The sequence below is a fragment of the Bubalus bubalis genome, chromosome X, assembly GCF_019923935.1.
Source record: "Bubalus bubalis isolate 160015118507 breed Murrah chromosome X, NDDB_SH_1, whole genome shotgun sequence".
Lineage (NCBI taxonomy): Eukaryota > Metazoa > Chordata > Mammalia > Artiodactyla > Bovidae > Bubalus > Bubalus bubalis.
The window spans coordinates 87,508,817-87,530,456 of NC_059181.1; the positions used below are offsets into that span (position 1 = coordinate 87,508,817).

General features: G+C 34.9%; 1 protein-coding gene across 7 annotated transcripts in view; it reads left to right on the forward strand.

Annotated features, from left to right (window-relative positions):
• RBM41 (RNA binding motif protein 41) overlaps positions 1–19,817 on the forward strand; it is a 73,093-nt gene extending 53,276 nt beyond the window's left edge. For 3 of the 7 annotated variants that reach the window (XM_025277265.3, XM_025277263.3, XM_044937504.2), the window contains 2 exons: positions 9,892–10,039; positions 12,520–14,303. In XM_025277265.3, coding sequence (XP_025133050.1) covers positions 9,892–10,039; positions 12,520–12,686 — 315 coding nt within the window. In that variant the 3' untranslated portion in view covers positions 12,687–14,303. Of the gene's footprint in view, positions 1–9,891; positions 10,040–10,553; positions 10,617–12,519; positions 14,304–19,046 lie in introns of those variants that run through there. The other 4 variants (XM_025277262.2, XM_044937505.1, XM_025277260.2 and 1 more) reach the window with 4 other exon arrangements.
• The last annotated feature ends 1,823 nt before the right edge of the window (positions 19,818–21,640 follow it).

Genomic DNA, 21,640 nt, shown 5'->3' on the forward strand with positions numbered 1-21,640 from the left:
TAAGAGAAACTGGGTGTGGGGTGTATGGGAATTCTTTGTACTATCCCCTCAATTTTTCTATAAATCTAAAACTTTTAAAAATAAAGTCTATTTTTTAAAAATTTAAACAGGTAGATGCAGAAGAACTCATACAGTATAACACCATTTATATAAAGTTAAAAAAATATAAAACAATAATTGCAGAGGAATACCAGGAAGAGTTTCATCCTCTATTATCACTTGAAGTTTCTGTTTTTCTCTTTCACAGAAATATTTATCTTGTTTTTGAGCCTAGTTTTGTCTTTGTGTGTATCTTTGTATGTATGAATATGTATGTATGTTGTAGATATATACATACATACATAACCATGTATATTGTATGTATGTATTCATGCATATATGTATATTTTTGGATCAGAGAAGATGCATCTATGCAAGAAGTGACCAAGCCATCTTGACCAGATGTCCTCTTGATTTTTTAAAAATGTTCATGTCAAAGGCAATAATCTTAGTATGGATCTTTCCTACTTGGTGAGAAACTTGCAATATGTTTCACATACCTCTTCCTTTCTATGGTTATTTAATTTAATGATGCTTTTATAATGAGTATTTCAGAGCCAAAACTAGATCACCTGAAATTACTTAAGTGAACCACAAGTCAGTTATTCTATGCCCTTGCCTTTAAGAGTATAGTTAAATGCTAAATATGTGAATATCCAGCTTGTAAAGGGTTTGAGACATAAAGAGTCTACTGCTTATTGCAGTGTTCAACATATTTACTCATACATTTCAGTGGATAAGTCATTTAAGCTGGCTCTGTTTTCTAGCTCTTTGCTTTTGCTACTCCTATCTGAATTTTTCTCAAGTTTTTTTAAGTTATAAAATAAGTAATTTATGCATCTCTTTCTCCTCCAGTGTAGTAAAATACATGTAACCTGAGATCTACCTTTAACAGTATTTCAAGTGTATATTACAGTATGTAAACTATAGGCATAATGTTTTACAGCATATCTCTAGAACTTTTTCATCTTGCATGACTAAACTTTATACCCACTGAACAGAAACTCCCCATTACCTCATCCTCTCAAGTTCTGGCAACTACTATTCTATTTTCTGTTTCAGTGAGTTTAACTACAATAGATACCATATAAAGTAAAATTATGCAGTACTTTTTCTTCTGTGACTAGCTTATTTCAGCATAGTGCCCTCAAAGCTCATCTACGTCATAGCATATTACAAGATTTCCTTTCTTTTTTCTAGCCAAATCATATTCCATTGTATGTATATGCCACATTTGATGTTGTTGTTGTTTTAATTCATTCATCTGTGATGGACATTTAGGTTGCTTCCACCTCTTGGCTATTGTGAACAGTGCTGCAATAAACACGTGAGTTCAGATTTTCAAAATTCTGATTGTAATTATTTTGGATAAATAACTGGAAGTGGGATTCTTAAATCATATGGTAGTTCTATTTTTAATTATTTGAGGAACCTCCATACTGTTCTGTATAGCAGCTGCACCATTTTCCATTCCTACCAAAAGTGCACAAAGATTCAATTTCTCTACATCCTCATCAACACTTATTTTATGTGTGTGTTCTTTGAAGAAATGCCTATTTATGTCATTTCCCCATTTTTTCAGGTTATTTGTCTTTTTGCTATGGAGTTTTTGTAGTTAATTATATATTTTCGATACTAACCTCTAATCAGATATATGGTTTCCAAATATTTTCTCCCATTCTGTAGGTTGCCTTTTCACTTTAGATTGTTTTCCTTTGCTGTGCAGAAGTGTTTTAGTGATATAGTCCCACTTTACCTTTGCTTTTGTTACCTGTGCTTCTGCTGTAATATCTAAGAAATCATTGCCAAGGCTAGTATCATGAGGTTTTCCCCCTATGCGATCTTCTAGAAGTTTTAGAGTTTCAGGCCTTATGTTTAAATCTTTAATCTAATTTGAGCTGATTTTTGTGGATGATATAAATGAGGCCAGTTTTATACTTTTGCATGTGGATATCAACTTTTCCCAACACTATTGGTCAAAGGGACTATCCTTTCCCCATTGTGTATTCTTGCCCCACCCCCCTGCCATTAATCAGTTGACTGTATATGTGTGAATTTATTTCTGGGCTTTATATTCTCTTCTATTAGTCTACATGTCTATCTTTATGCCAGTATCATACTGTTTTGATTACTGTAGATTTGTAACGTATTTTGAAATTAAGAAATGTGAGGCCTCCCCAGTTTTGTTCTTTCTTCTCAAGATTGCTTGGCTATTTAGGGTTCCCTTCTCACTCCTTATGAATCTTGGGGTTGTTTTTGTATTTCTACAAAAAATGTCATTGGGTTTTTTATAGGAATTACATTAAATCTGTAAACTAATTTGTATAGTATGTATATTTCAACAATTTATTCTTCCAGTCCATGAACATGAGACATCTTTTCATTTATTTGTGTTGTCTTTAATCTCTTTGAGCAGTGTGTTGTGGTTTTCAGTATATAAGTCCTTCACTTCCTTGGTTAAGTTTTTTCTTTTTAATTGAAATATGTTTGACATTATAAAAAAGCTGTGCATATTTAATGTATGCATTTTGTTGGGTTTGAAGGTACATATACACAATCACCAATACAATGCCCTAAACTTAACCATCACCTCCAGAAATTTCCTCCCTCCAGTTTTTCTTTTGATAAGAACATTTAACATATGATCTATCCTTTTAACAAAATTTTAATTATCAAATACAGTATTGTTAACTATCTATGCTATGCTATATGATAGATCTATAGGATTTATTCATGTTGCATATGTAAAACTATATACCCTTTGATGAACACTTCCTCAGTTACCCCTCTTCCTAGCCCCTGGTAAGCATGGTTCTACTCTCTGCTTCTATGAGTTTGACTACTTTAGATTCCTGATATAAGTGGGATCATGTAGTATTTTTTCTTCTGTTTCTGGTTGATTTCACTTAGCAGGTCTTCCAAGTTCACCTACGTTGCAGCAAATGACAAGATTTTTTCATTTTTAAGGCTAGATAATATCCTTTTGTATTTATACACCATATTTCCTTTATCCCTTCATCTCTCAATGGACATTTAGATTGTTCCCATGTCTTTGCTTTTGTGAACAATGCTGTGGTGAATATGGGAATGCAGATTTTTCTTCCAGATTTTTATTCCAGTCCTTTTAGATATATAGCCAAAAGTGGGATTGCTGGATTATATGAGTTCTAGTTTAAATTTTTTAATGATCTTCCAACTGTTTTCCATTGTGGTTGTAACAGCTTAAACATTCCCACCAACAGTGCATAAGGGATAAAATTTCTCCACATCCTCACAGCACATCTTTTTTTTTTTTTTTCTTTTGAGTTTCAGGAGTCCCTTATATATTTTGGGCTTCCCACGTGGTGCTATTGGTAAAGAACCCGCCTACAAATGCAGGAGAAAGAGACACGGATTAGATGTTAACCCTTTATTAGATATATGATTTGAAAATACTTTCTCCCATTTTGTAGGTCACCTTTTAACTTTACTGATTGTTTTCTTTGCTACGAATATGGGTTTGAGTTAATGACACTTGTCTGTGTTTGCTTTTGTTCGCTGTGCTTTTGATATCATATCTAAGAAATTATTGCCAAGGCCAATGGTCAAGAAGATTTTTCTGTTTGCTTCTAGGAGTTTTAGAGTGTCACATCTTATTTTTAAGTATTTAATATTTTGAGTTGGGTTTTGTGTATGGTATAAGAGAAGCATCTAATTTCATTTTTTGTCCTGGATATCCAGTTTTCCAAACACCATTTATTAAAGAGACTGTTTTTTCCCCATGTGTATTTTTGCCCTCCTTGTCTAAGATCAGCTTACCATAAATGTGTGGTTAATTTCTAGGCCCTCTATTCCAGTCCATTGGTCAATATGTACTTTTTTATGCCAGTACCTTACTGTTTTGATTACTGTAGTTTGAAATCAGGATATATAACACATACTTCTTTGTTCTTCTTCCTCAAGATTGCTTTGTCTATTCATGGTCTCTTGTGGTTCATATGAATTTTAGGATATTTTTTATTTCCATAAAAATCATCATTGGTATTTTGATAAGAATTGCATTGAATCTGTAGATTGCTTTGATTAGTATCACATTTTGACAGTATTAATATTTCCAGTCCTTGAGTATGGGATGTCTTTCCATTTATTTCTCTTTATTAATTTCTTTTTTATATTTTTTTTTACTAAAATATAGTTAATTTACAATGTTGTGTTAGTTTCTGGTGTACAGCAAAGTGATTCAGTTTTATATATATATAAAACAACTTTTATATTTATATTATATATATATATATAATTTTTAGATTATTTTCCACTATAGTTTGTTGCAAGATATCAAATATAGTTTCCTGTGCTGTATAGTAGGGTCTTGTTGTTTATCTTTTTTATATATAGTAGTTTCTACCTGCTAATCCCAAACTCCTAGTTTATCCTTCTTCCCTGCCTTTCCTCTTTGATAACCATAAGTTTGTTTTCTATGTCTGTGAGTCTATTTCTGTTTTGTGATTTGTATCATATTTTAGATTCCACATGTAAGTGATATCATATGATATTTTTCTTTCTCTATCTGACCGACTTCACCTGCTATGACAACCTCTTGTTCCATCCATGTTGCCACAAATGGTATTATCTCATTTTTTATGGCTGAGTAGTATTCCATTCGGAGGAGCCTGTTAGGCTGCAATCCATGGGGTCGCTAAGAGTCGGACACGACTGAGCGACTTCACTTTCACTTTTCACTTTTATGCATTGGAGAAGGAAATGGCAACCCACTCCAGTGTTCTTGCCTGGAGAATCCCAGGGTTGGGGGAGCCTGATGGGCTGCCATCTATGGGGTCGTACAGAGTCGGACATGACTGAAGTGACTTAGCATAGCATAGTATTCCATTGTGTATATTAATATATACCACATCTTCTTCCCATTCATCTGTTGGATATTTAATTTGCTTCCATATCTTGGCTATTATATATTGTACTACTATGAGCATTGAGGTGCATGTATCTTTTTGAATTAGAGTTTTCTCCAGATATATGCCCAAGAGTGGGATTGCTGGATCATATGGCAACTCTACTTTTAGTTTTTTAAGGAACCTCTGTAATGTTCTTCATATACACCAATTTACATTCCCACCAACAGTGTAAGAGGATTTTCTTTTCTCTACATACTCCAGCATTTATTATTTGTAGACTTTTTGTCAAAGGTCATCCTAACCAGTGACATGATACCATATTGTAGTTTTGATTTGCATTTCTTTAATTAGCAGTGTTGAATATCTTTTCATGTGCTCATTGGCTATCCATATGTCTTCTTTGGTGAAGATCTTCTTTACTTAGATCTTCTGCCCATTTTTTGATTGGGTTTTTTGTTTTTTTGTTATTGAGTTTTATGAGCTGTATGTATATTTTTTAAATTAACCCTTCGTCGGTCACATCTTTTGCAAATATTTTCTCCCAGTATGTAGGTTGTCTTTTAGTTTTGTTTATGGTTTCCCTTGCTGTACAAAAGCTTATAAGTTTGATTAGGTTCCATTTGTTTATTTTTGTTTGTATTTCTATTGCCTTCGGAGACTGACCTAAGAAAACATTGGCACATTTTATGCCAGAGAATGTTTGCCTATATTCTCTTCTAGGAGTTTTATGGTGTCCTGTCTTATATGTAAATCTTAAAGCCATTTTGAGTTTTTTGTGTGTATGGTGTGAGGGGGTGTTCTAACTTTATTGATTTATATGTGGCTGTCCAACTTTCCCAACACCACTTGCTGAAGAGACTGTCTTTTCTCCATTGTATAGCTTGCCTCCTTTATTGAAGATTAATTGACTGTAGGTGTGTGGGTTTATTTCTGGACTCTCTATTCTATTCTGTTGATCTATATGTATGTTTTTGTGCCAGTACCACTCTTTTGATTACTGTAGCTTTATAATTGTCTGAAGTCTTGGAGAGTTATGCCTTCTGCTTTGTTCTTTATCTTCAGGATTATTTTGCCAATTCTGGGTCTTTTTTGGTTCATCATAAGTATTAGACTTATTTGTTCTAGTCTGTGAAAAACGTCATGGGTAATTTGATAAGGATGCATTAAACCTGTAGATTGCTTTGGGTATTATGGCCATTTTAACCATATTAATTTTTCCAATCCAAGAATATGGTGTATCTTCCCATTTCTTAAAATCATCTTCTTTTATCAGTGTTTACAGTTTTTAGCATATAAGTCTTTCACTTCCTTGGTCAAATTTTATTCCAAAGTATTTGATTTTTATGCAGTCTTAAAAGGATTTTTTTTTCTATTTTCCCTTTCTGATATGTTTATTGTAAAGAAAGGAACAGGTTTCTGTAAGTTAATCTTGTATCCTGCTACTTTGCTGAATTTGCTTATCGGTTCTTATATCCTGCTAATTTGCTGAATTTGCTTAGGAGATTTTGTGTGGAGTCTTTCAGTTCAGTTCAGTTCAGTCACTCAGTTGTTTCCTACTCTTTGCAACCCCATGAACCACAGTACGCCAGGCCTCCCTGTCCATCACCAACTCCCAGAGTTCACCCAAACCCATGTCCATTGAGTCAGTGATGCCATCCAACCATCTCATCCTCTGTCGTTTTCAAATGAGTCAGCTCTTCTCATCAGGTGGCCTAAGTATTGGAGTTTCAGCTTCAACATCAGTCTTACCAATGAACACCCATGACTGATCTCCTTTAGGATGGACTAGTTGGATCTCATTGCAATCCAAGGGACTCTCAAGAGTCTTCTCCAACACCACAGTTCAAAAGCATCAATTCTTCAGCGCTCAGTTTTCTTTGTAGTCCAACTCTCACATCCATACATGACCACTGGAAAAACCATAGCCTTGACTAGACAGACCTTTGTTGGCAAAGTAATATCTCTGCTTTTTAATATGCTGTCTAGGTTGGTCATAACTTTCCTTCCAATGAGTAAGTTTCTTTCAATTTCATGGCTGCAATCACCATCTGCAGTGATCTTTGAGCCCAGAAAAATAAAGTCAGCCACTGTTTCCACTGTTTCCCCATCTATTTGCCATGAAGTGATGGGACTGGATGCCATGATCTTAGTTTTCTGAATGTTGAGCTTTAAGGCAACTTTTTCACTCTCCTCTTTCACTTTCATCAAGAGGCTCTTTAGTTCTTCTTTACTGTCTGCTATAAGGGTGGAGTCTTTAGGGTTTTCTATATATAGTATAATGTCATCTGTATATAATGGCAAATTTACCTCTTCTGTTCCATTTTTGGATACCTTTTATTTCTTTTTCTTGTTTTATTGCTATGGCTAGAATACTATGTTGAATAGAAATGGTAATAGTGGGCATCATTGTCTTGCTCCAGATTTTAATAGGAAGGCTTTCAGCTTTTCACTATTGAGCAATGGCTGTGGGTTTGTCCTAAATAGCTTTTACAGTAAGTCCCCTACATGTGAACCTTCAAGTTGCAAACTCTCAAAGATGTGAAAGTGTGTATCATCAATGTCAGGTGGGAGTGAAATTGTAACTTGCCCTCCATCTCCTATTTCTGATGATCCTTCAGCTCTGCCATCTCCCAGCTCCTCTCCCTCCTCTAGTCAGTAACTCTTCTTGCCTGTTCACTCAATGCCAGCCCCTATATGCCAGCTGTTGTACTGTACTACTGTACTTTTCAAGGTACTGTATTATAATATTAAAGATATCTTCTTTATTTTTTCTGCTTGTTTTTTATGTATTATTTGTGTGAAAAGTATTGTAAACCTATTACAATACAGTACTATATAGCCAGTTGTATTAAGTTGGGTACCTGGGCTAACTTTGTTGGATTTATGAACAAATTGAACTTGTAATTGTGCTCTTGGAACAGATTATGTAGGTGACTTACTGTATTATGTTGAGATATGTTCTCTCTAGACCCACTTTGATAAAGAGTTTTTTATCATGAATGGATGCTGAATTTTATCAAATGCTTTTCTGTATCTATTGAGATGATTATGTGAGTTTTATCTTTTCTTATGTTGATGTGATGTATCACACATTTAATGCTATAAACTTCCTTTTTAGTATTGACCTAGTTACATTCCATAAATTTTGGTATGTTGTGGTTTCATATTCCTTTGTATCAAGGTATTTTCTAATTTACCTTTTGATTTCTTCTTTGACCCATTGGCTGTTCTAGATTATGTTGTTTAGTTTCCACATATTTGTGAATTTTCTAGTTTTTCTTTTGCTACTGAAAGTGAGGTATTGAAATCTCCTAGTAGTATTGTGTTGCTATTTATACCCCCCTTGAGTTTTCTCAATGTTTGCTCATATATTTAAGTGCTCTGATGTTGTGTGCATATATATTTATAGTCATTATATCTACCCTTTTATCATTATATAATGTCCTTTTTCGTCTCTTTTGAAAGTTTTTGACTTTAAGTCTATTTTATCTTGATTAAACATGGCCAACCTTATTCTTTTTTGGTTGCAATTTGCGTGGGATTTCTCTTTTTATCCTTTCTTTTCCAGGCTGTGTATGGCCTTAAATCTAAAGTGAGTTTCTTGTAGACAGCACTTAGTCACATTTTGTTTTGTGTTTGTTTAACCACTCTATGTCTTTGACTAGGGAGTTTAATCCATTTATATGTAAGGTAATTATTGATAGGATTTACTATTGCCATTTATTAGTGGTTTTCTGTTTTATAGCCCTTGTTGCTAATTTTTTGGTAGTGAATTGCCTTTTTCCTTTCTCATTTTGTGTGCCTTCTATAGGTATTTTAACTATGATTACAAAGGTACTTACTTTAAACACCTTGTAATAATCTATTTTAAGCCAATGAGAACTAAAGTTCCATCACATTTAAGAGCTCTTTTTGTTTATTTTCTTGAATGTTTCTTTTTAAAAAAGCATTTCATTCCTAATAGATGAAATATTTTCTCTTCTTTCTCTGAGGATATTAGTGATGGCTCTTTGAAGTTTTTTTTTTTTTCTCCTTGCATAGTTTCTGTTTTCTCCCACTTGCTTTTATTTATTTTTTGTTCAGTCTCTTTCACATTAGTTGCTTTTCTCAGGTGCCTGATAATTTCTGCTCATATTTATGAGTAGGAGCCAAAAACGGATTGGAAGCTCTGATCAAATGAGTGATCCTTATTGAATTTAAGTTTCACTTAAAGTCATCTGGCTCATTCATTTGTTGGAGAAATTCCCCGTTCTAAATCAGCATTTTTAGACCTTTCCTCTTGGGGCTGATTAGATTTCCCAGAGAAGACTTCAGAACTCTCACTTGGGGAGGGTACCACCAGCATTGTAGGAGCCAAATGAAGGAAAATGTTTTGGATATCCTCATCATTCAGAATGCATCATTTCTCTTAAAGCCTAGTTTTCAGCAACAGTATTCACATCCTCAGTGGTGTTTAACATTCCGCATGTTCAGAGAATGAACCTTCAGTATACAGCAGGATTGGGAGTGGTCTTTACCCAGTAGCATTTTGTAGGGGAGGGTGTTTAAAGATATAATCTAATCTTTTAAAGAACTTTTAACATACCCACCTTATCTTAACTCCAGCTCTTTATATCCATTTCCAGAGACACTAGAATATATCAGTTCCTAAAATGTTTCAGGATTCTTAGATGTAGATTGGGTTAGTTCTTGGTTTCCCCCACTGCTGATTTAAGATTCAGCTTTCTCGAGTATGCTTGTTCAGTTATTTTACAGCTTCCAGAATATTGTTGCTATTGCCTCATTTCCTTGTTCTCCCTTACTTTTTTTAAAAGTCCCTATAGTTTTAAAGTTTTTTGGAGGGATTGAAATTAGATGCATGTATTCAATCCACCACCTTTATCTGAAACTAAGTCCTTCCACAATGAAATAGTTTCCTTATCTTCCTAATGTGGTATTTCTGTTGATCCTTGGTTTGTATTAGGTGTTATACCTGAAGAACCTTAGCCCTCGGGTGACTGAAAGAGATCTTGTCTCATTATTCGCTCGGTTCCAGGAAAAGAAAGGACCTCCAATTCAATTCCGAATGATGACTGGACGAATGAGGGGACAGGCTTTTATCACTTTTCCCAGTAAGTAGCTTCATCTGGATAATTACTCAGTTATGGCTGAGTCACTAATAAGTTCATTAGCAACTACATATGCCCTCTCTAATTTAAATATAGCCTACAAAAGAAGCACATTGGAGGAAGGAAAGAGAACTTAGGAAAACATGTTCTTTTTTTCCTATTCTCCCTTCTGTGTTTCCTCTCCTTCTTTGACAGTGCACCACCACCTTACACCATTGTCCTCTCTTTTCCCCAACTTGGCACTTCCTACTCACTGTATCAAAATTTACTTTCCCTCTGCTGAAAGTAATATTTCTAGTCCAAGTTATAATTACATTGATTATTAATATATTGGTATTATTATCAGAACACTTATAGTTACATTATGCCCTGTTCCTTTAGGAGTAAGACTGTAAGCTATTGTGATATTATGCTATATTATGCTAATTCATTAGTAATTAATAATTAACTAGTGGGTGATATATTGTTTAACTGTTGTTTGCATCCTAATACATGACTTCTGTATCCTAAACCATAGGGAAGAATAATATAGGCATGTCTCAGGGATACTGCAGATTCAATTCCAGACCACTGCAATAAGGTGAATTATCTCAATAAAGTGAGTTGCATGAATTTTTTGTTTTCCTAGTACATATAACGGAGAAGGCAATGGCACCCCACTCCAGTACTCTTGCCTGAAAAATCCCATGGGCGGAGGAGCCTGGTAGGCTGCAGTCCATGGGGTCGCGAAGAGTCGGACACGACTGAGCGACTTCACTTTCACTTTTCACTTTCATGCATTGGAGAAGGAAATGGCAACCCACTCCAGTATTCTTGCCTGGAGAATCCCAGGGATAGGGGAGCCTGGTGGGCTGCCATCTATGGGGTCGCACAGAGTTGGACACGACTGAAGTGACTTAGCAGTAGCAGTACATATAAAAGTTATATTTACACTATCAGATGCAGATTATCACCATAGACTGGAAGAAAGGGTGCATGCATGCACGCACTGTCACTCAGTTGTGTCTGACTCTTTGTGACCCCATGGACTGTAGCCCACCAGGCTCCTCTCTCCATGGAATTTTCCAGGCAAGAATACTGGAATGGGTTGCCATTTCCTCCTCCATGGGATCTTCCCAATGCAGGGATCAAACCCACGTCTCCTGGATCTCCTGCAGGCAGATTCTTTACCTCTGAGCCACCTGAGAAGCCTTGTGTTTATACTATACTGTAGTATATTAAGTGAGCAGTAGCATTTAGTCCAAAAAACAATGTACATATCTTGATTTAAAAATACTTTCTTAGTAAAAAATACTATCATCTAATAGTTCAGGGTTGCTAAAACCCTTCAATTGGGAAAGAACACATTATCTGCAAAGCATAATAAAACAAAGTGTAAATAAACAAGTTGTATCTCTATAGGAATTCCAGTTTCTATGACAGACCAGACTATCTTGCATTTTTGGTGGAGGCTAGGTAGGAACTGTGCCTTTTATTATCCCTAAAATATCATAATTTATATACTGCATAGTAATGTATTTAAAGGCGAGTGCTTTTGCACATGAGCAATGCCAAATTCCCCTACAGTCTTCTTATACAGCATTGTACCATCTTTCCTATCTCATTGAACGTTTTTGTATCCTCAGCTCTAGTGATTTTCAGTCTTTTCAAGTGTAAGAACCCTTTTAAACTTAAAATATTATTTCATGTACCCCCCCACCTAATATGATCCATTAGTTGAAAAAATATATAATAAAAAGGCTTTATACACTAAGTACTTTTAAATAAATAGCTGTTTTACTAGTTATGAATACATTTGAAAATTTGTAGAGCATACATATAAGACATAAATTGGTTCAATCTAAAACCATTGCTTGTCTACTTAGAATCTGACGGACTCTGGGCAATAAGTCCATTCCTTCCTAATTTCCCACATCTAGACTCTGAGACCCATAAATTAAATCCTCCTGCTATACCCTATATACTCTTACACCTCAAGCTTCCATACGCCTACAAGGATTCTTAAACTTATCCAAGTGAGGGCTCTGACAACCACTCTCTAATCAAAAGGAAAAGTATTAATAGGAAAATGTTCCCAGTACCATAATAACTTCTTTTGTGTTTTCTATTTTGAAAATTATGTCATTCTCTTAGCACCTATAATGTGTTATCTAAGATACAAGTTTGTGTATTATTAGATGTAGCTTAGCCCTCTTTAGCACACTGTCTGTATCCTTGTTTTGTTTTGTTTTGTTACCTATATCCTTGAATTAGGAGACACTCTCAAGCATCCTTTTAAAGATTCTATTGTAATTATTCTTAGCTATTAGTTTAATCTTGCTGAGTTATACAAATTTGGGATTGTGGAAAACACAATAAACTCAAATAACTACATGACCTTATAGCCTACATTGTACTCCAAGGCAAAACAACATAAACTAGACTTGGAATAAAATTGAATTATTAAGCCATACATAAACTGGTGGTTTTTCTTTCTCTTTTAGATACAGAAATAGCATGGCAAGCATTGCGTCTAGTAAATGGATATAAGCTACGTGGGAAAATATTGGTGATAGAATTTGGAAAGAACAAAAAGCAACGGCCAGATCTCCAGGCTGCTTCTCTAATATCATCTACTACAGATAATACTACTGAAATTAGTGGCAGTTAGAAGATACAAAAACTGTGAGTCCCAGGAGGTCTTTTTACATCAGAATTTAGGATCTAGGGTTTGTGTATAGATAGCAGTTTGTTTGGAATTGAAGAAGAGAAACTGAGGGAGAGAAAGCAAAATTAAGACAATCCCTTTCAGCTTTTGGAAAGAATTGGCAGAATACATTTTCTATAATCAAAGATTATCTAGGATAGACAATATAATGAGTATAGAGGGTTGGTTATAAAGAGTATCATTTTCTCAGGATAAATTACAGTAGATTTCTTCCAAGGATTTTTTAAATCATTGTAATTTATATGAGGTCTTATATATTTGTCCCTAGAGATGACATTCTTTCTAAGACTGCCTCCTATATATATATATATATATATATCTCTCTAAAAAAACTAAGTAAATGTTGAAATATTTATATCTAGAGCCCACTTGTCCCTAATTTTATTCACCTAGTAAATAAGTGACCAGGGGCCTAAACATCAGCAAATGCTGTTGAATTAGACCTTCAGCAGTAACAGTAGGTAGTTTTCATAGGTTAGTCAGCAAATATTTAATGCACACTCCCTATTAAGTTATCAGTATCTTCAAAAAGCTGTTCATTTTTTCTAATGAAAGAATTTAGATCAAAATATTAATGTTCTCACAATTATTTACACTAGCTACCATTGAATAATGATTGAATTCAAAGCAATAAGCACTGAATCATTGTCAGTACATGTTAGGGATTAAATATATGAATTTTAGAAGAGGAACATACTAGCAAAGAATACCAAAGGAGGGTAGAAAGAAAGAGCTTTCTAGAAGAGAGGCAGCCAGCCCCAAGTCCCCCAGTTGTTTGTTTATAGTTGCTGGAGAATAGAAAAATGACATGATATAGAGGAAGTAGTATAAACTTTGGAATCAGACTTGTTTGAACTCCACAGCCATATTTAACCACTCTGACTTTGGCAAGTCATTAAATCTGAGCCTCAATTTTTTTCATCTATAAAAATGAGGATAGTAATATTACTTCATTGGATTGTGATGATTAAATGTGATCGTATCCAGGATGAAGATCAGAAAGAAAAAAGAATGAAAACATAACAGAGTATACAACCATTAAGCACTCTAATGTACTTATAATGGGAATATCAGAGAAAGAAAGGAGCAGAAAAAGATATTCCAATAAATAATGGCTGTAAACACCCCAAATGTGATAAGAAACATTATCTACACATCCAAGAGATCTCAATGAATCCCAAGTAAAATAAACAAGAAATCCACAAACACACCACAGTAAGAATGCTAAAACCCAAAGATGAAACTTTTGAAAGCAAAATGAGATAGATGAAGCATCATTTACAAGGAAACTTCAATAACAGATAACTTCTCATCAGAAACAAAGGAGATGGCAGTGGGAAAATTTACTCAAAGTGTTGAAATGAAAAAGAACTGTCAACATAGATTCCCTATTCAGTAAAACTGTTTTTCAAGAATGAAGATGAAATGAGGACACTCCCACACAGTCAAAAACTGGGAGAAAATGTTGCTGTCAGACCTGACTAGAAGGAAATATCAAAAGAAGTTCTTCAGGTAGAAAGCAGGTGACCTCAGACAGTAATTTGAATCTACACATACAAATAATTAGCACTGGTAAAGGTAATTGTGTAATTAGATAGTCAAAATACATTTTTCTTTCTTAATTGATTTTAAAAGCTATTTTATCAAGCAATATATATGTAATTGCATTATTGGATCTATTACATATAAAACTAATATATTTGCCAATAGCAAGACAAAGGTAGAAACAAAGCTGTATTGAATTAATGACTCCAGGTGGTAACTCAAATCCATAGGAACAAATGAAAGAAACAAGAAATAGGAAATAAGAAGGTTAATATAAAAAAGCTATAAATAATATACTTGCTCTTTCTTCTGTCAGCTTCTTTAAAAGACATAAAATTATACTAAGTAATAATTATAATGACATATTACTGGGTTTATAACATGTATAGATAACACTACTAACAATAATATCACAAAAAAAATAAGAAAAGGAATAGGTTTACATAGGAATAAGGTTTTTATATCTCATTGGAATTTAGTTAGTATATAGCTGAAGCCAGTTAAGACGTGTATGGTAAACCCTAGAGCAACCACTAACAAAATAGCTAAAAATATTTAGTAAAAATATTAAATACACTTAAATGTCTTATTAGAAAATGTCTAATGCAAAAGAAAGTAAAAAGAGGAATGGAGAAATAAAAACTTGAGACATAATTATGAATGGATTAAACAATCTAGTCAAAAGGCAGAGATCATCAACTGGGAAAAACAAACAAGACTTACCTCTATGCTATTTATTGTAGTCACACTTTAGATTGAAAGATACAGATTGAAGGTTAAAGGATAGAAATATCAGGCAAATGGCAAGTATAAGAAAGCTGGAGTGGCTATACTATTCAGATCAGATCAGATCAGTCGCTCAGTCATGTCCGACTCTTTGCGACCCCATGAATGGCAGCACGCCAGGCCTCCCTGTCCATCACCAACTCCCAGAGTTCACTCAGACTCACGTCCATCGAGTCAGTGATGCCATCCAGCCATCTCATCCTCTGTCGTCCCCTTCTCCTCCTGCCCCCAATCCCTCCCAGCATCAGAGTCTTTTCCAATGAGTCAACTCTTCACATGAGGTGGCCAAAGTACTGGAGTTTCAGCTTTAGCATCATTCCTTCCAAAGAAATCCCAGGGCTGATCTCCTTCAGAATGGACTGGTTGGATCTCCCTGCAGTCCAAGGGACTCTCAAGAGTCTTCTGCAACACCACAGTTCAAAAACATCATTTCTTCGACACTCAGCCTTCTTCACAGTCCAACTCTCACATCCATACGTGACAACAGGAAAAACCATAGCCTTGACTAGACGGACCTTTGTTGGCAAAGTAATGTCTCTGCTTTTGAATATGCTATCTAGGTTGGTCATAACTTTCCTTCCAAGGAGTAAGTGTCTTTTAATTTCATGGCTGCAGTCACCATCTGTAGTGATTTTGGAGCCCAGAAAAATAAAGTCTGACACTGTTTCCACTGTTTCCCCATCTATTTCCCATGAAGTGATGGGACCGGATGCCATGATTTTCGTTTTCTGAATGTTGAGCCTTAAGCCAACTTTTTCACTCTCCACTTTCACTTTCCTCAAGAGGGTTTTTAGTTCCTCTTCACTTTCTGCCATAAGGGTGGTGTCATCTGCATATCTGAGGTTATTGATATTTCTCCCAGCAATCTTGATTCCAGCTTGTGTTTCTTCCAGCCCAGCATTTCTCATGATGTACTCTGCATATAAGTTAAATAAACAGGGTGACAATATACAGCCTTGACGAACTCCTTTTCCTATTTGGAACCAGTCTGTTGTTCCATGTCCAGTTCTTTTTTTTTTTTTTTTTTTTTTCTTTTTTTTCCATGTCCAGTTCTAACTGTTACTTCCTGACCTGCATACAAATTTCTCAAGAGGCAGGTCAGGTGGTCTGGTATTCCCATCTCTTGAAGAATTTTCCACAGTTTATTGTGATCCACACAGTCAAAGGCTTTGGCATAGTCAATAAAGCAGAAATAGATGCTTTTCTGGAACTCTCTTGCTTTTTCCATGATCCAGCGGATGTTGGCAATTTGATCTCTGGTTCCTCTGCCTTTTCTAAAACCAGCTTGAACATCAGGAAGTTCACAGTTCACATATTGCTGAAGCCTGGCTTGGAGAATTTTGAGCATTACTTTACTAGCGTGTGAGATGAGTGCAATTGTGCGGTAGTTTGAGCATTCTTTGGCATTGCCTTTCTTTGGAATTGGAATTAAAACTGACCTTTTCCAGTCCAGTGGCCACTGCTGAGTTTTCCAAATTTGCTGGCATATTGAGTGCAACACTTTCACAGCATCATCTTTCAGGATTTGGAATAGCTCCACTGGAATTCCATCACCTCCACTAGCTTTGTTCGTGGTGATGCTTTCTAAGGCCCACTTGACTTCACATTCCAGGATGTCTGGCTCTAGGTCAGTGATCACACCATCGTGATCTAAAGTCTATTTAAAATGAGCTTTAAAGCAAAAAAAATTGCCGTAGATAGTGACATCTATTATAAACACATATGCATCTAACAACAGAGTACCAAAATACATGGATCAAAAACTGAAATGAATGGAGAAATATAAAAGTATACAACAAAAAGTGGGGGATTAAGTATCCCATTTTCATTAAGAACTAGACAGAATTATGAGCAAAGGAATAGAAGACTTGAATAATGCTATAAATCAACTAAACCTTAAAGATACTTATAGAACACTTCACCTAACAAGAGCAGAACACACATTCTTCTCAAATACACATGAAACATCTCCAGGATGGACCATATCACATTTTGTTGTTGTTGTTGTTGTTCAGTCACTCATTCTTGCCCAACTCTTTGCAACCCCATGGACTGTAGCACACCAGGCATCCCTGGGTCTTTCACTATCTCCCAGAATTTGCTCAAATACATGTCCATTGAGTCAGTGACGCCATCCAACCATCTCATCCTCTGTCACCCACTTCTCTTCCTGCCCTCAATCTTTCCCAACATCAGGGTCTTTTCAAATGAATTGCCTCTTCACATCAGGTGGCCAAAGTATTGGAGCTTCAGCTTCAGCATCAGTTCTTCCAATGAATATTCAGGGTTGATTTCCTTTAGGATTGACTGATTTGATCTCCTTGTAGTCCAAGGGACTTGCAAGAGTCTTCTCCAGCACCACAGTTTGAAAGCATCTGTTCTTCAGCACTCAGCCTTCTTTATGGTCCAGCTCTCACATCCATACATGACTACTGGAAAAATCATAGCTGTATCACATACCATTAAACAAATCATGGTCAATTAAAGTGGATCAAACTATGCAAAGTTTGTTCTCTGACTACATAGAATGAAACTTCTGTTAGAAATCAATAACAGAAAGTCAGGAGACACAAATAGGAATTAGATACACTTTTAAATGACCAATATGTCAAAGAAGGAGTTACAAGGTTAATTTGAGATGAGTGAAAATGAACATACAACATCCCAAAACTTATGGGATGCACCTAAAGCAATGCTTAGAGAAAATTTTATAAGTGTAAATGCTTGTAATTAAAAAGAAGAAATATCACATATCAATTACCTCACTTTGTACATTAAGACACTGGACAAAGAGAAGAAAACTAACTAAAAAAAGCAGAAGGAAGGAAATATGAAAGATTAGATAAGTAAATGGCATAGAGAATAAAAAGTTAATGAAACCAGAAGTTGGCTCTATGTAAAGACCAACAAAATTGAAAAAAAAAGAAGACTCAAATTGCTAGGATCAGAAATGAAGGAGGGAAACATTACTACAAATCTTATAGAAATTTAAAGAAAATTATGAAGGAACATCATGAACAATTTTATGCCAATAGATTAGATAACTTATTTGTAATGAACACATTCCTAGAAAGACACAAATTACTGAAACCAATTGTTGAGAAAGGGAGAACAAAGAAATTCTGAAAATACCTATAATAAGAGGTTAATTAAAACTTTTTAAATACCCAAAAAGAAAAGCATAAACATAAATGGATTATCAGATTAATTATCACAAACATTAAAGAAGAATTAATACAAATTCTTCAAAAATTCTTCCAAAAAGTAGAAGAGGAGGGAACATATCTGGTAAATATGCTATAATATGAAAGGATGCTGAAAACATGCTAAATGAAAGCAACTATTCCAAAAGACTGTATATTATATGATTCCAAATATATAGTGACAGAAAGTAGATTAGTGGTTGCTTAGGGCTGGGGGCAATAGCTGAAGTGTATAGGGTTTCTTTAGAACTTGATGAAAATGTTCTAAAATTGATTGTGATGATGATTGTACAACTTGTTTATTATAGTACAAACCATGAATTATATACTTTAAATGGGTGAATTTTATGATATCCAAATTATATTTTAATAAAGTCACACACACTGAAATAGTGGGTACAACCTAAATGTCTGTCAGTGTGAGAATGGATAAATTATGATGCATCCATTTGGTGGAATACTGTACAGCTGTTAAAATAATGGAGGTATATCTATTAATGCATTCTGATCTGTATAGTGTCTAGGATTTTGTAATAAGTTAAAAAGTAATATATATATATATATGTGAATACTTTTTTTATAAACAAAAGCATTTGTATATATATGATATATGTATATATAGATATTTCTGAATAAACTTAGGAAAACCCTGGAAAATATACATACCAAATTGTAAAACTTTTAGAGATGTGATTGGATAGACTGAAAAGGGACTTTTGCTTTATAAAATTTTTAAAATGTGATTTGGGCTGATTTTTACTTTTTTCAGATTTTAATAAAGAAAAATTTAATACTCTGCCAATGACTTGCATTCCAGAATATTTGTCAGGCCTGCTCTGAGGATATCATCTAACTATACTCAGGAAAAACATCTATTCCTTTGATAAACTGCTCACTTTGGATTAACTCTAATTTTAAATATAGTTTAAAGGACAAGAAGTACGTTATCCTGGTATAACCTTTTGCACATGTTACCCAGGAGCATACTTCTAAGGTGGACTTTTCAGAAGAAACTTCTTCCTGTTGTATAAAATCTCACCTCTGCCCTTTACTAGACCTACAGACCATTAACAATAAAGGAAAATAAAAACAGAGAATGTCCCTCAACTGGTGTGTAGATAAACTGTGGTATACCCATACAAGGGAATCCTACTCAGCAATAAAAACTATGATGAGCTATATGATACATGCAACAGCTTGGATAGAGTTCACATGCATTTTGCTAAGTAAAAGAGCCAAACTCAAAAGGCTACTTACTGTTAGATTCCATTTATATAACATTCTGAAAAGGACAAAACTATGGAACAGAACAAGTCAGTGGATGATGGGTTAAAAATAAGAGACTGATTACAAAATGGTAGCACAAGGAATTTATTTAATGGAAATTTTCTGTATCTTGATTATAATTACATGAGTGTATGCATTTGTGATAACTCCTAGAATTGTACACCAGAATGGTAACTCCTAGAATTGTACACCAGAATGGATGAATTTTACTGTATGTAAATGTTTAAATAAATGTAACTTTTAATGGAGGAAAGAAAGTTTCTTAAAGTCATTTCCATAAAATATTCCTATTCTGTTGTCTTTGGATTACTATTGAAAACTTAAAGCCACTTGACTACTATTCCTTATTTTCTGCCTACAGGTCAGCAGAAATCATTTAAAAAATCTATATACACACAAACACACTAACCCACCATAAAAAAAATCAAAGGTCAAACTGGAAAATAATTTGCCACACACAGGAGCTAATTTCTTAAATATAGAATTCATATAGTTTTCTTAGTATACTAAAGTCAGTAATCCAATTAAAAAGTGGGTAAACAAAAAGAAAATTTATAGAGAAACAAATATAAATGATAAACTTAGAAAATTTAGAATGTTCAGAGTATTAATACAAATTAGGACAATTAGCTCTCTTTTTTGTTTTTTGTTGTTTTGGCCATGCCATGTGGCTTGTGGGATCTTAGTTCCCCAACTAGGGATTGAACCTGGGCCCTCCACTGTGAAAGCATGGAATCCTAACTACTAGACTGCCAGGAAATTTACAATTAGCTCTTTTTAAAAAGCCTTTTTCGGTTTATAGAAAAGTCAAATAGTAAAAGAGTTCCCATATATCCTTCACTTAGCTCCCCCGATGTTAACATCTTACATAACCATAGAAAAGTTAACTAAGAAAATAATATTGGTGCAGTAATATTAGCTAATGTGCAGACCTTATTTGATTTTCTCCATCTGTCCAACTAATGTCTTTTTATGATCTAGGATCTCACATTGCACTTTGTTATCATGTATCCTTAATCTGTTCCTAACTGTGACAGTTCTCATTGGTCAGTTATTTTGTAGAATGTCCCTAATTGGGGTTTCTCTGATATTTTGTCATGATTAGATTGATGTTATGAATATTTGGTAAGGATACCGCAGAAATGATGTTATGTCCTTTTTAGTACCTCATATCAGGAGATATCTGATGCTGACATGTCTTAATACTGGTGACATGTAACCTTGATCACCTGGTTAAGGTAGTGTCTGCTATGCTTCACTGTAAAGTTAATATTTTCCTCATTAGAATTAATAAATACATTATAGGAAGATATATTCAGTTCAGTTCAGTCACTCAGTCATGTCTGACTCTTTGCAACCCCATGAATCGTAGCACGCCAGGCCTCCCTGTCCATCACCAACTCCCAGAGTTCAATCAGACTCACGTCCATTGAGTCAGTGATGCCATCCAGCCATCTCATCCTCTGTCATCCCCTTCTCCTCCTGCCCCCAACCCTCCCAGCATCAGAGTCTTTTCCAATGAGTTAACTCTTCACATGAGGTGGCCAAAGTACTGGAGTTTCAGCTTTAGCATCATTCCTTCCAAAGAAATCCCAGGGCTGATCTCCTTCAGAATGGACTGGTTGGATCTCCTTGCAGTCCAAGGGACTCTCAAGAGTCTTCTCCAGCACCACAGTTCAAAAGCATTAATTCTTCGGCACTCAGCCTTCTTCACAGTCCAACTCTCACATCCATGCATGACCACAGGAAAAACCATAGCCTTGACTAGACGAACCTTTGTTGGCAAAGTAATGTCTCTGCTTTTGAATATGCTATCTAGGTTGGTCATAACTTTCCTTCCAAGGAGTAAGCGTCTTTTAATTTCATGGCTGCAGTCACCATCTGCAGTGATTTTGGAGCCCAGAAATATAAAGTCTGACACTGTTTCCACTGTTTCCCCATCTATTTTCCATGAAGTGATGGGACTGGATGTCATGATCTTCGTTTTCTGAAAGTTGAGCCTTAAGCCAACTTTTTCACTCTCCTCTTTCACTGTCTCAAGAGGGTTTTTAGTTCCTCTTCACTTTCTGCCATAAG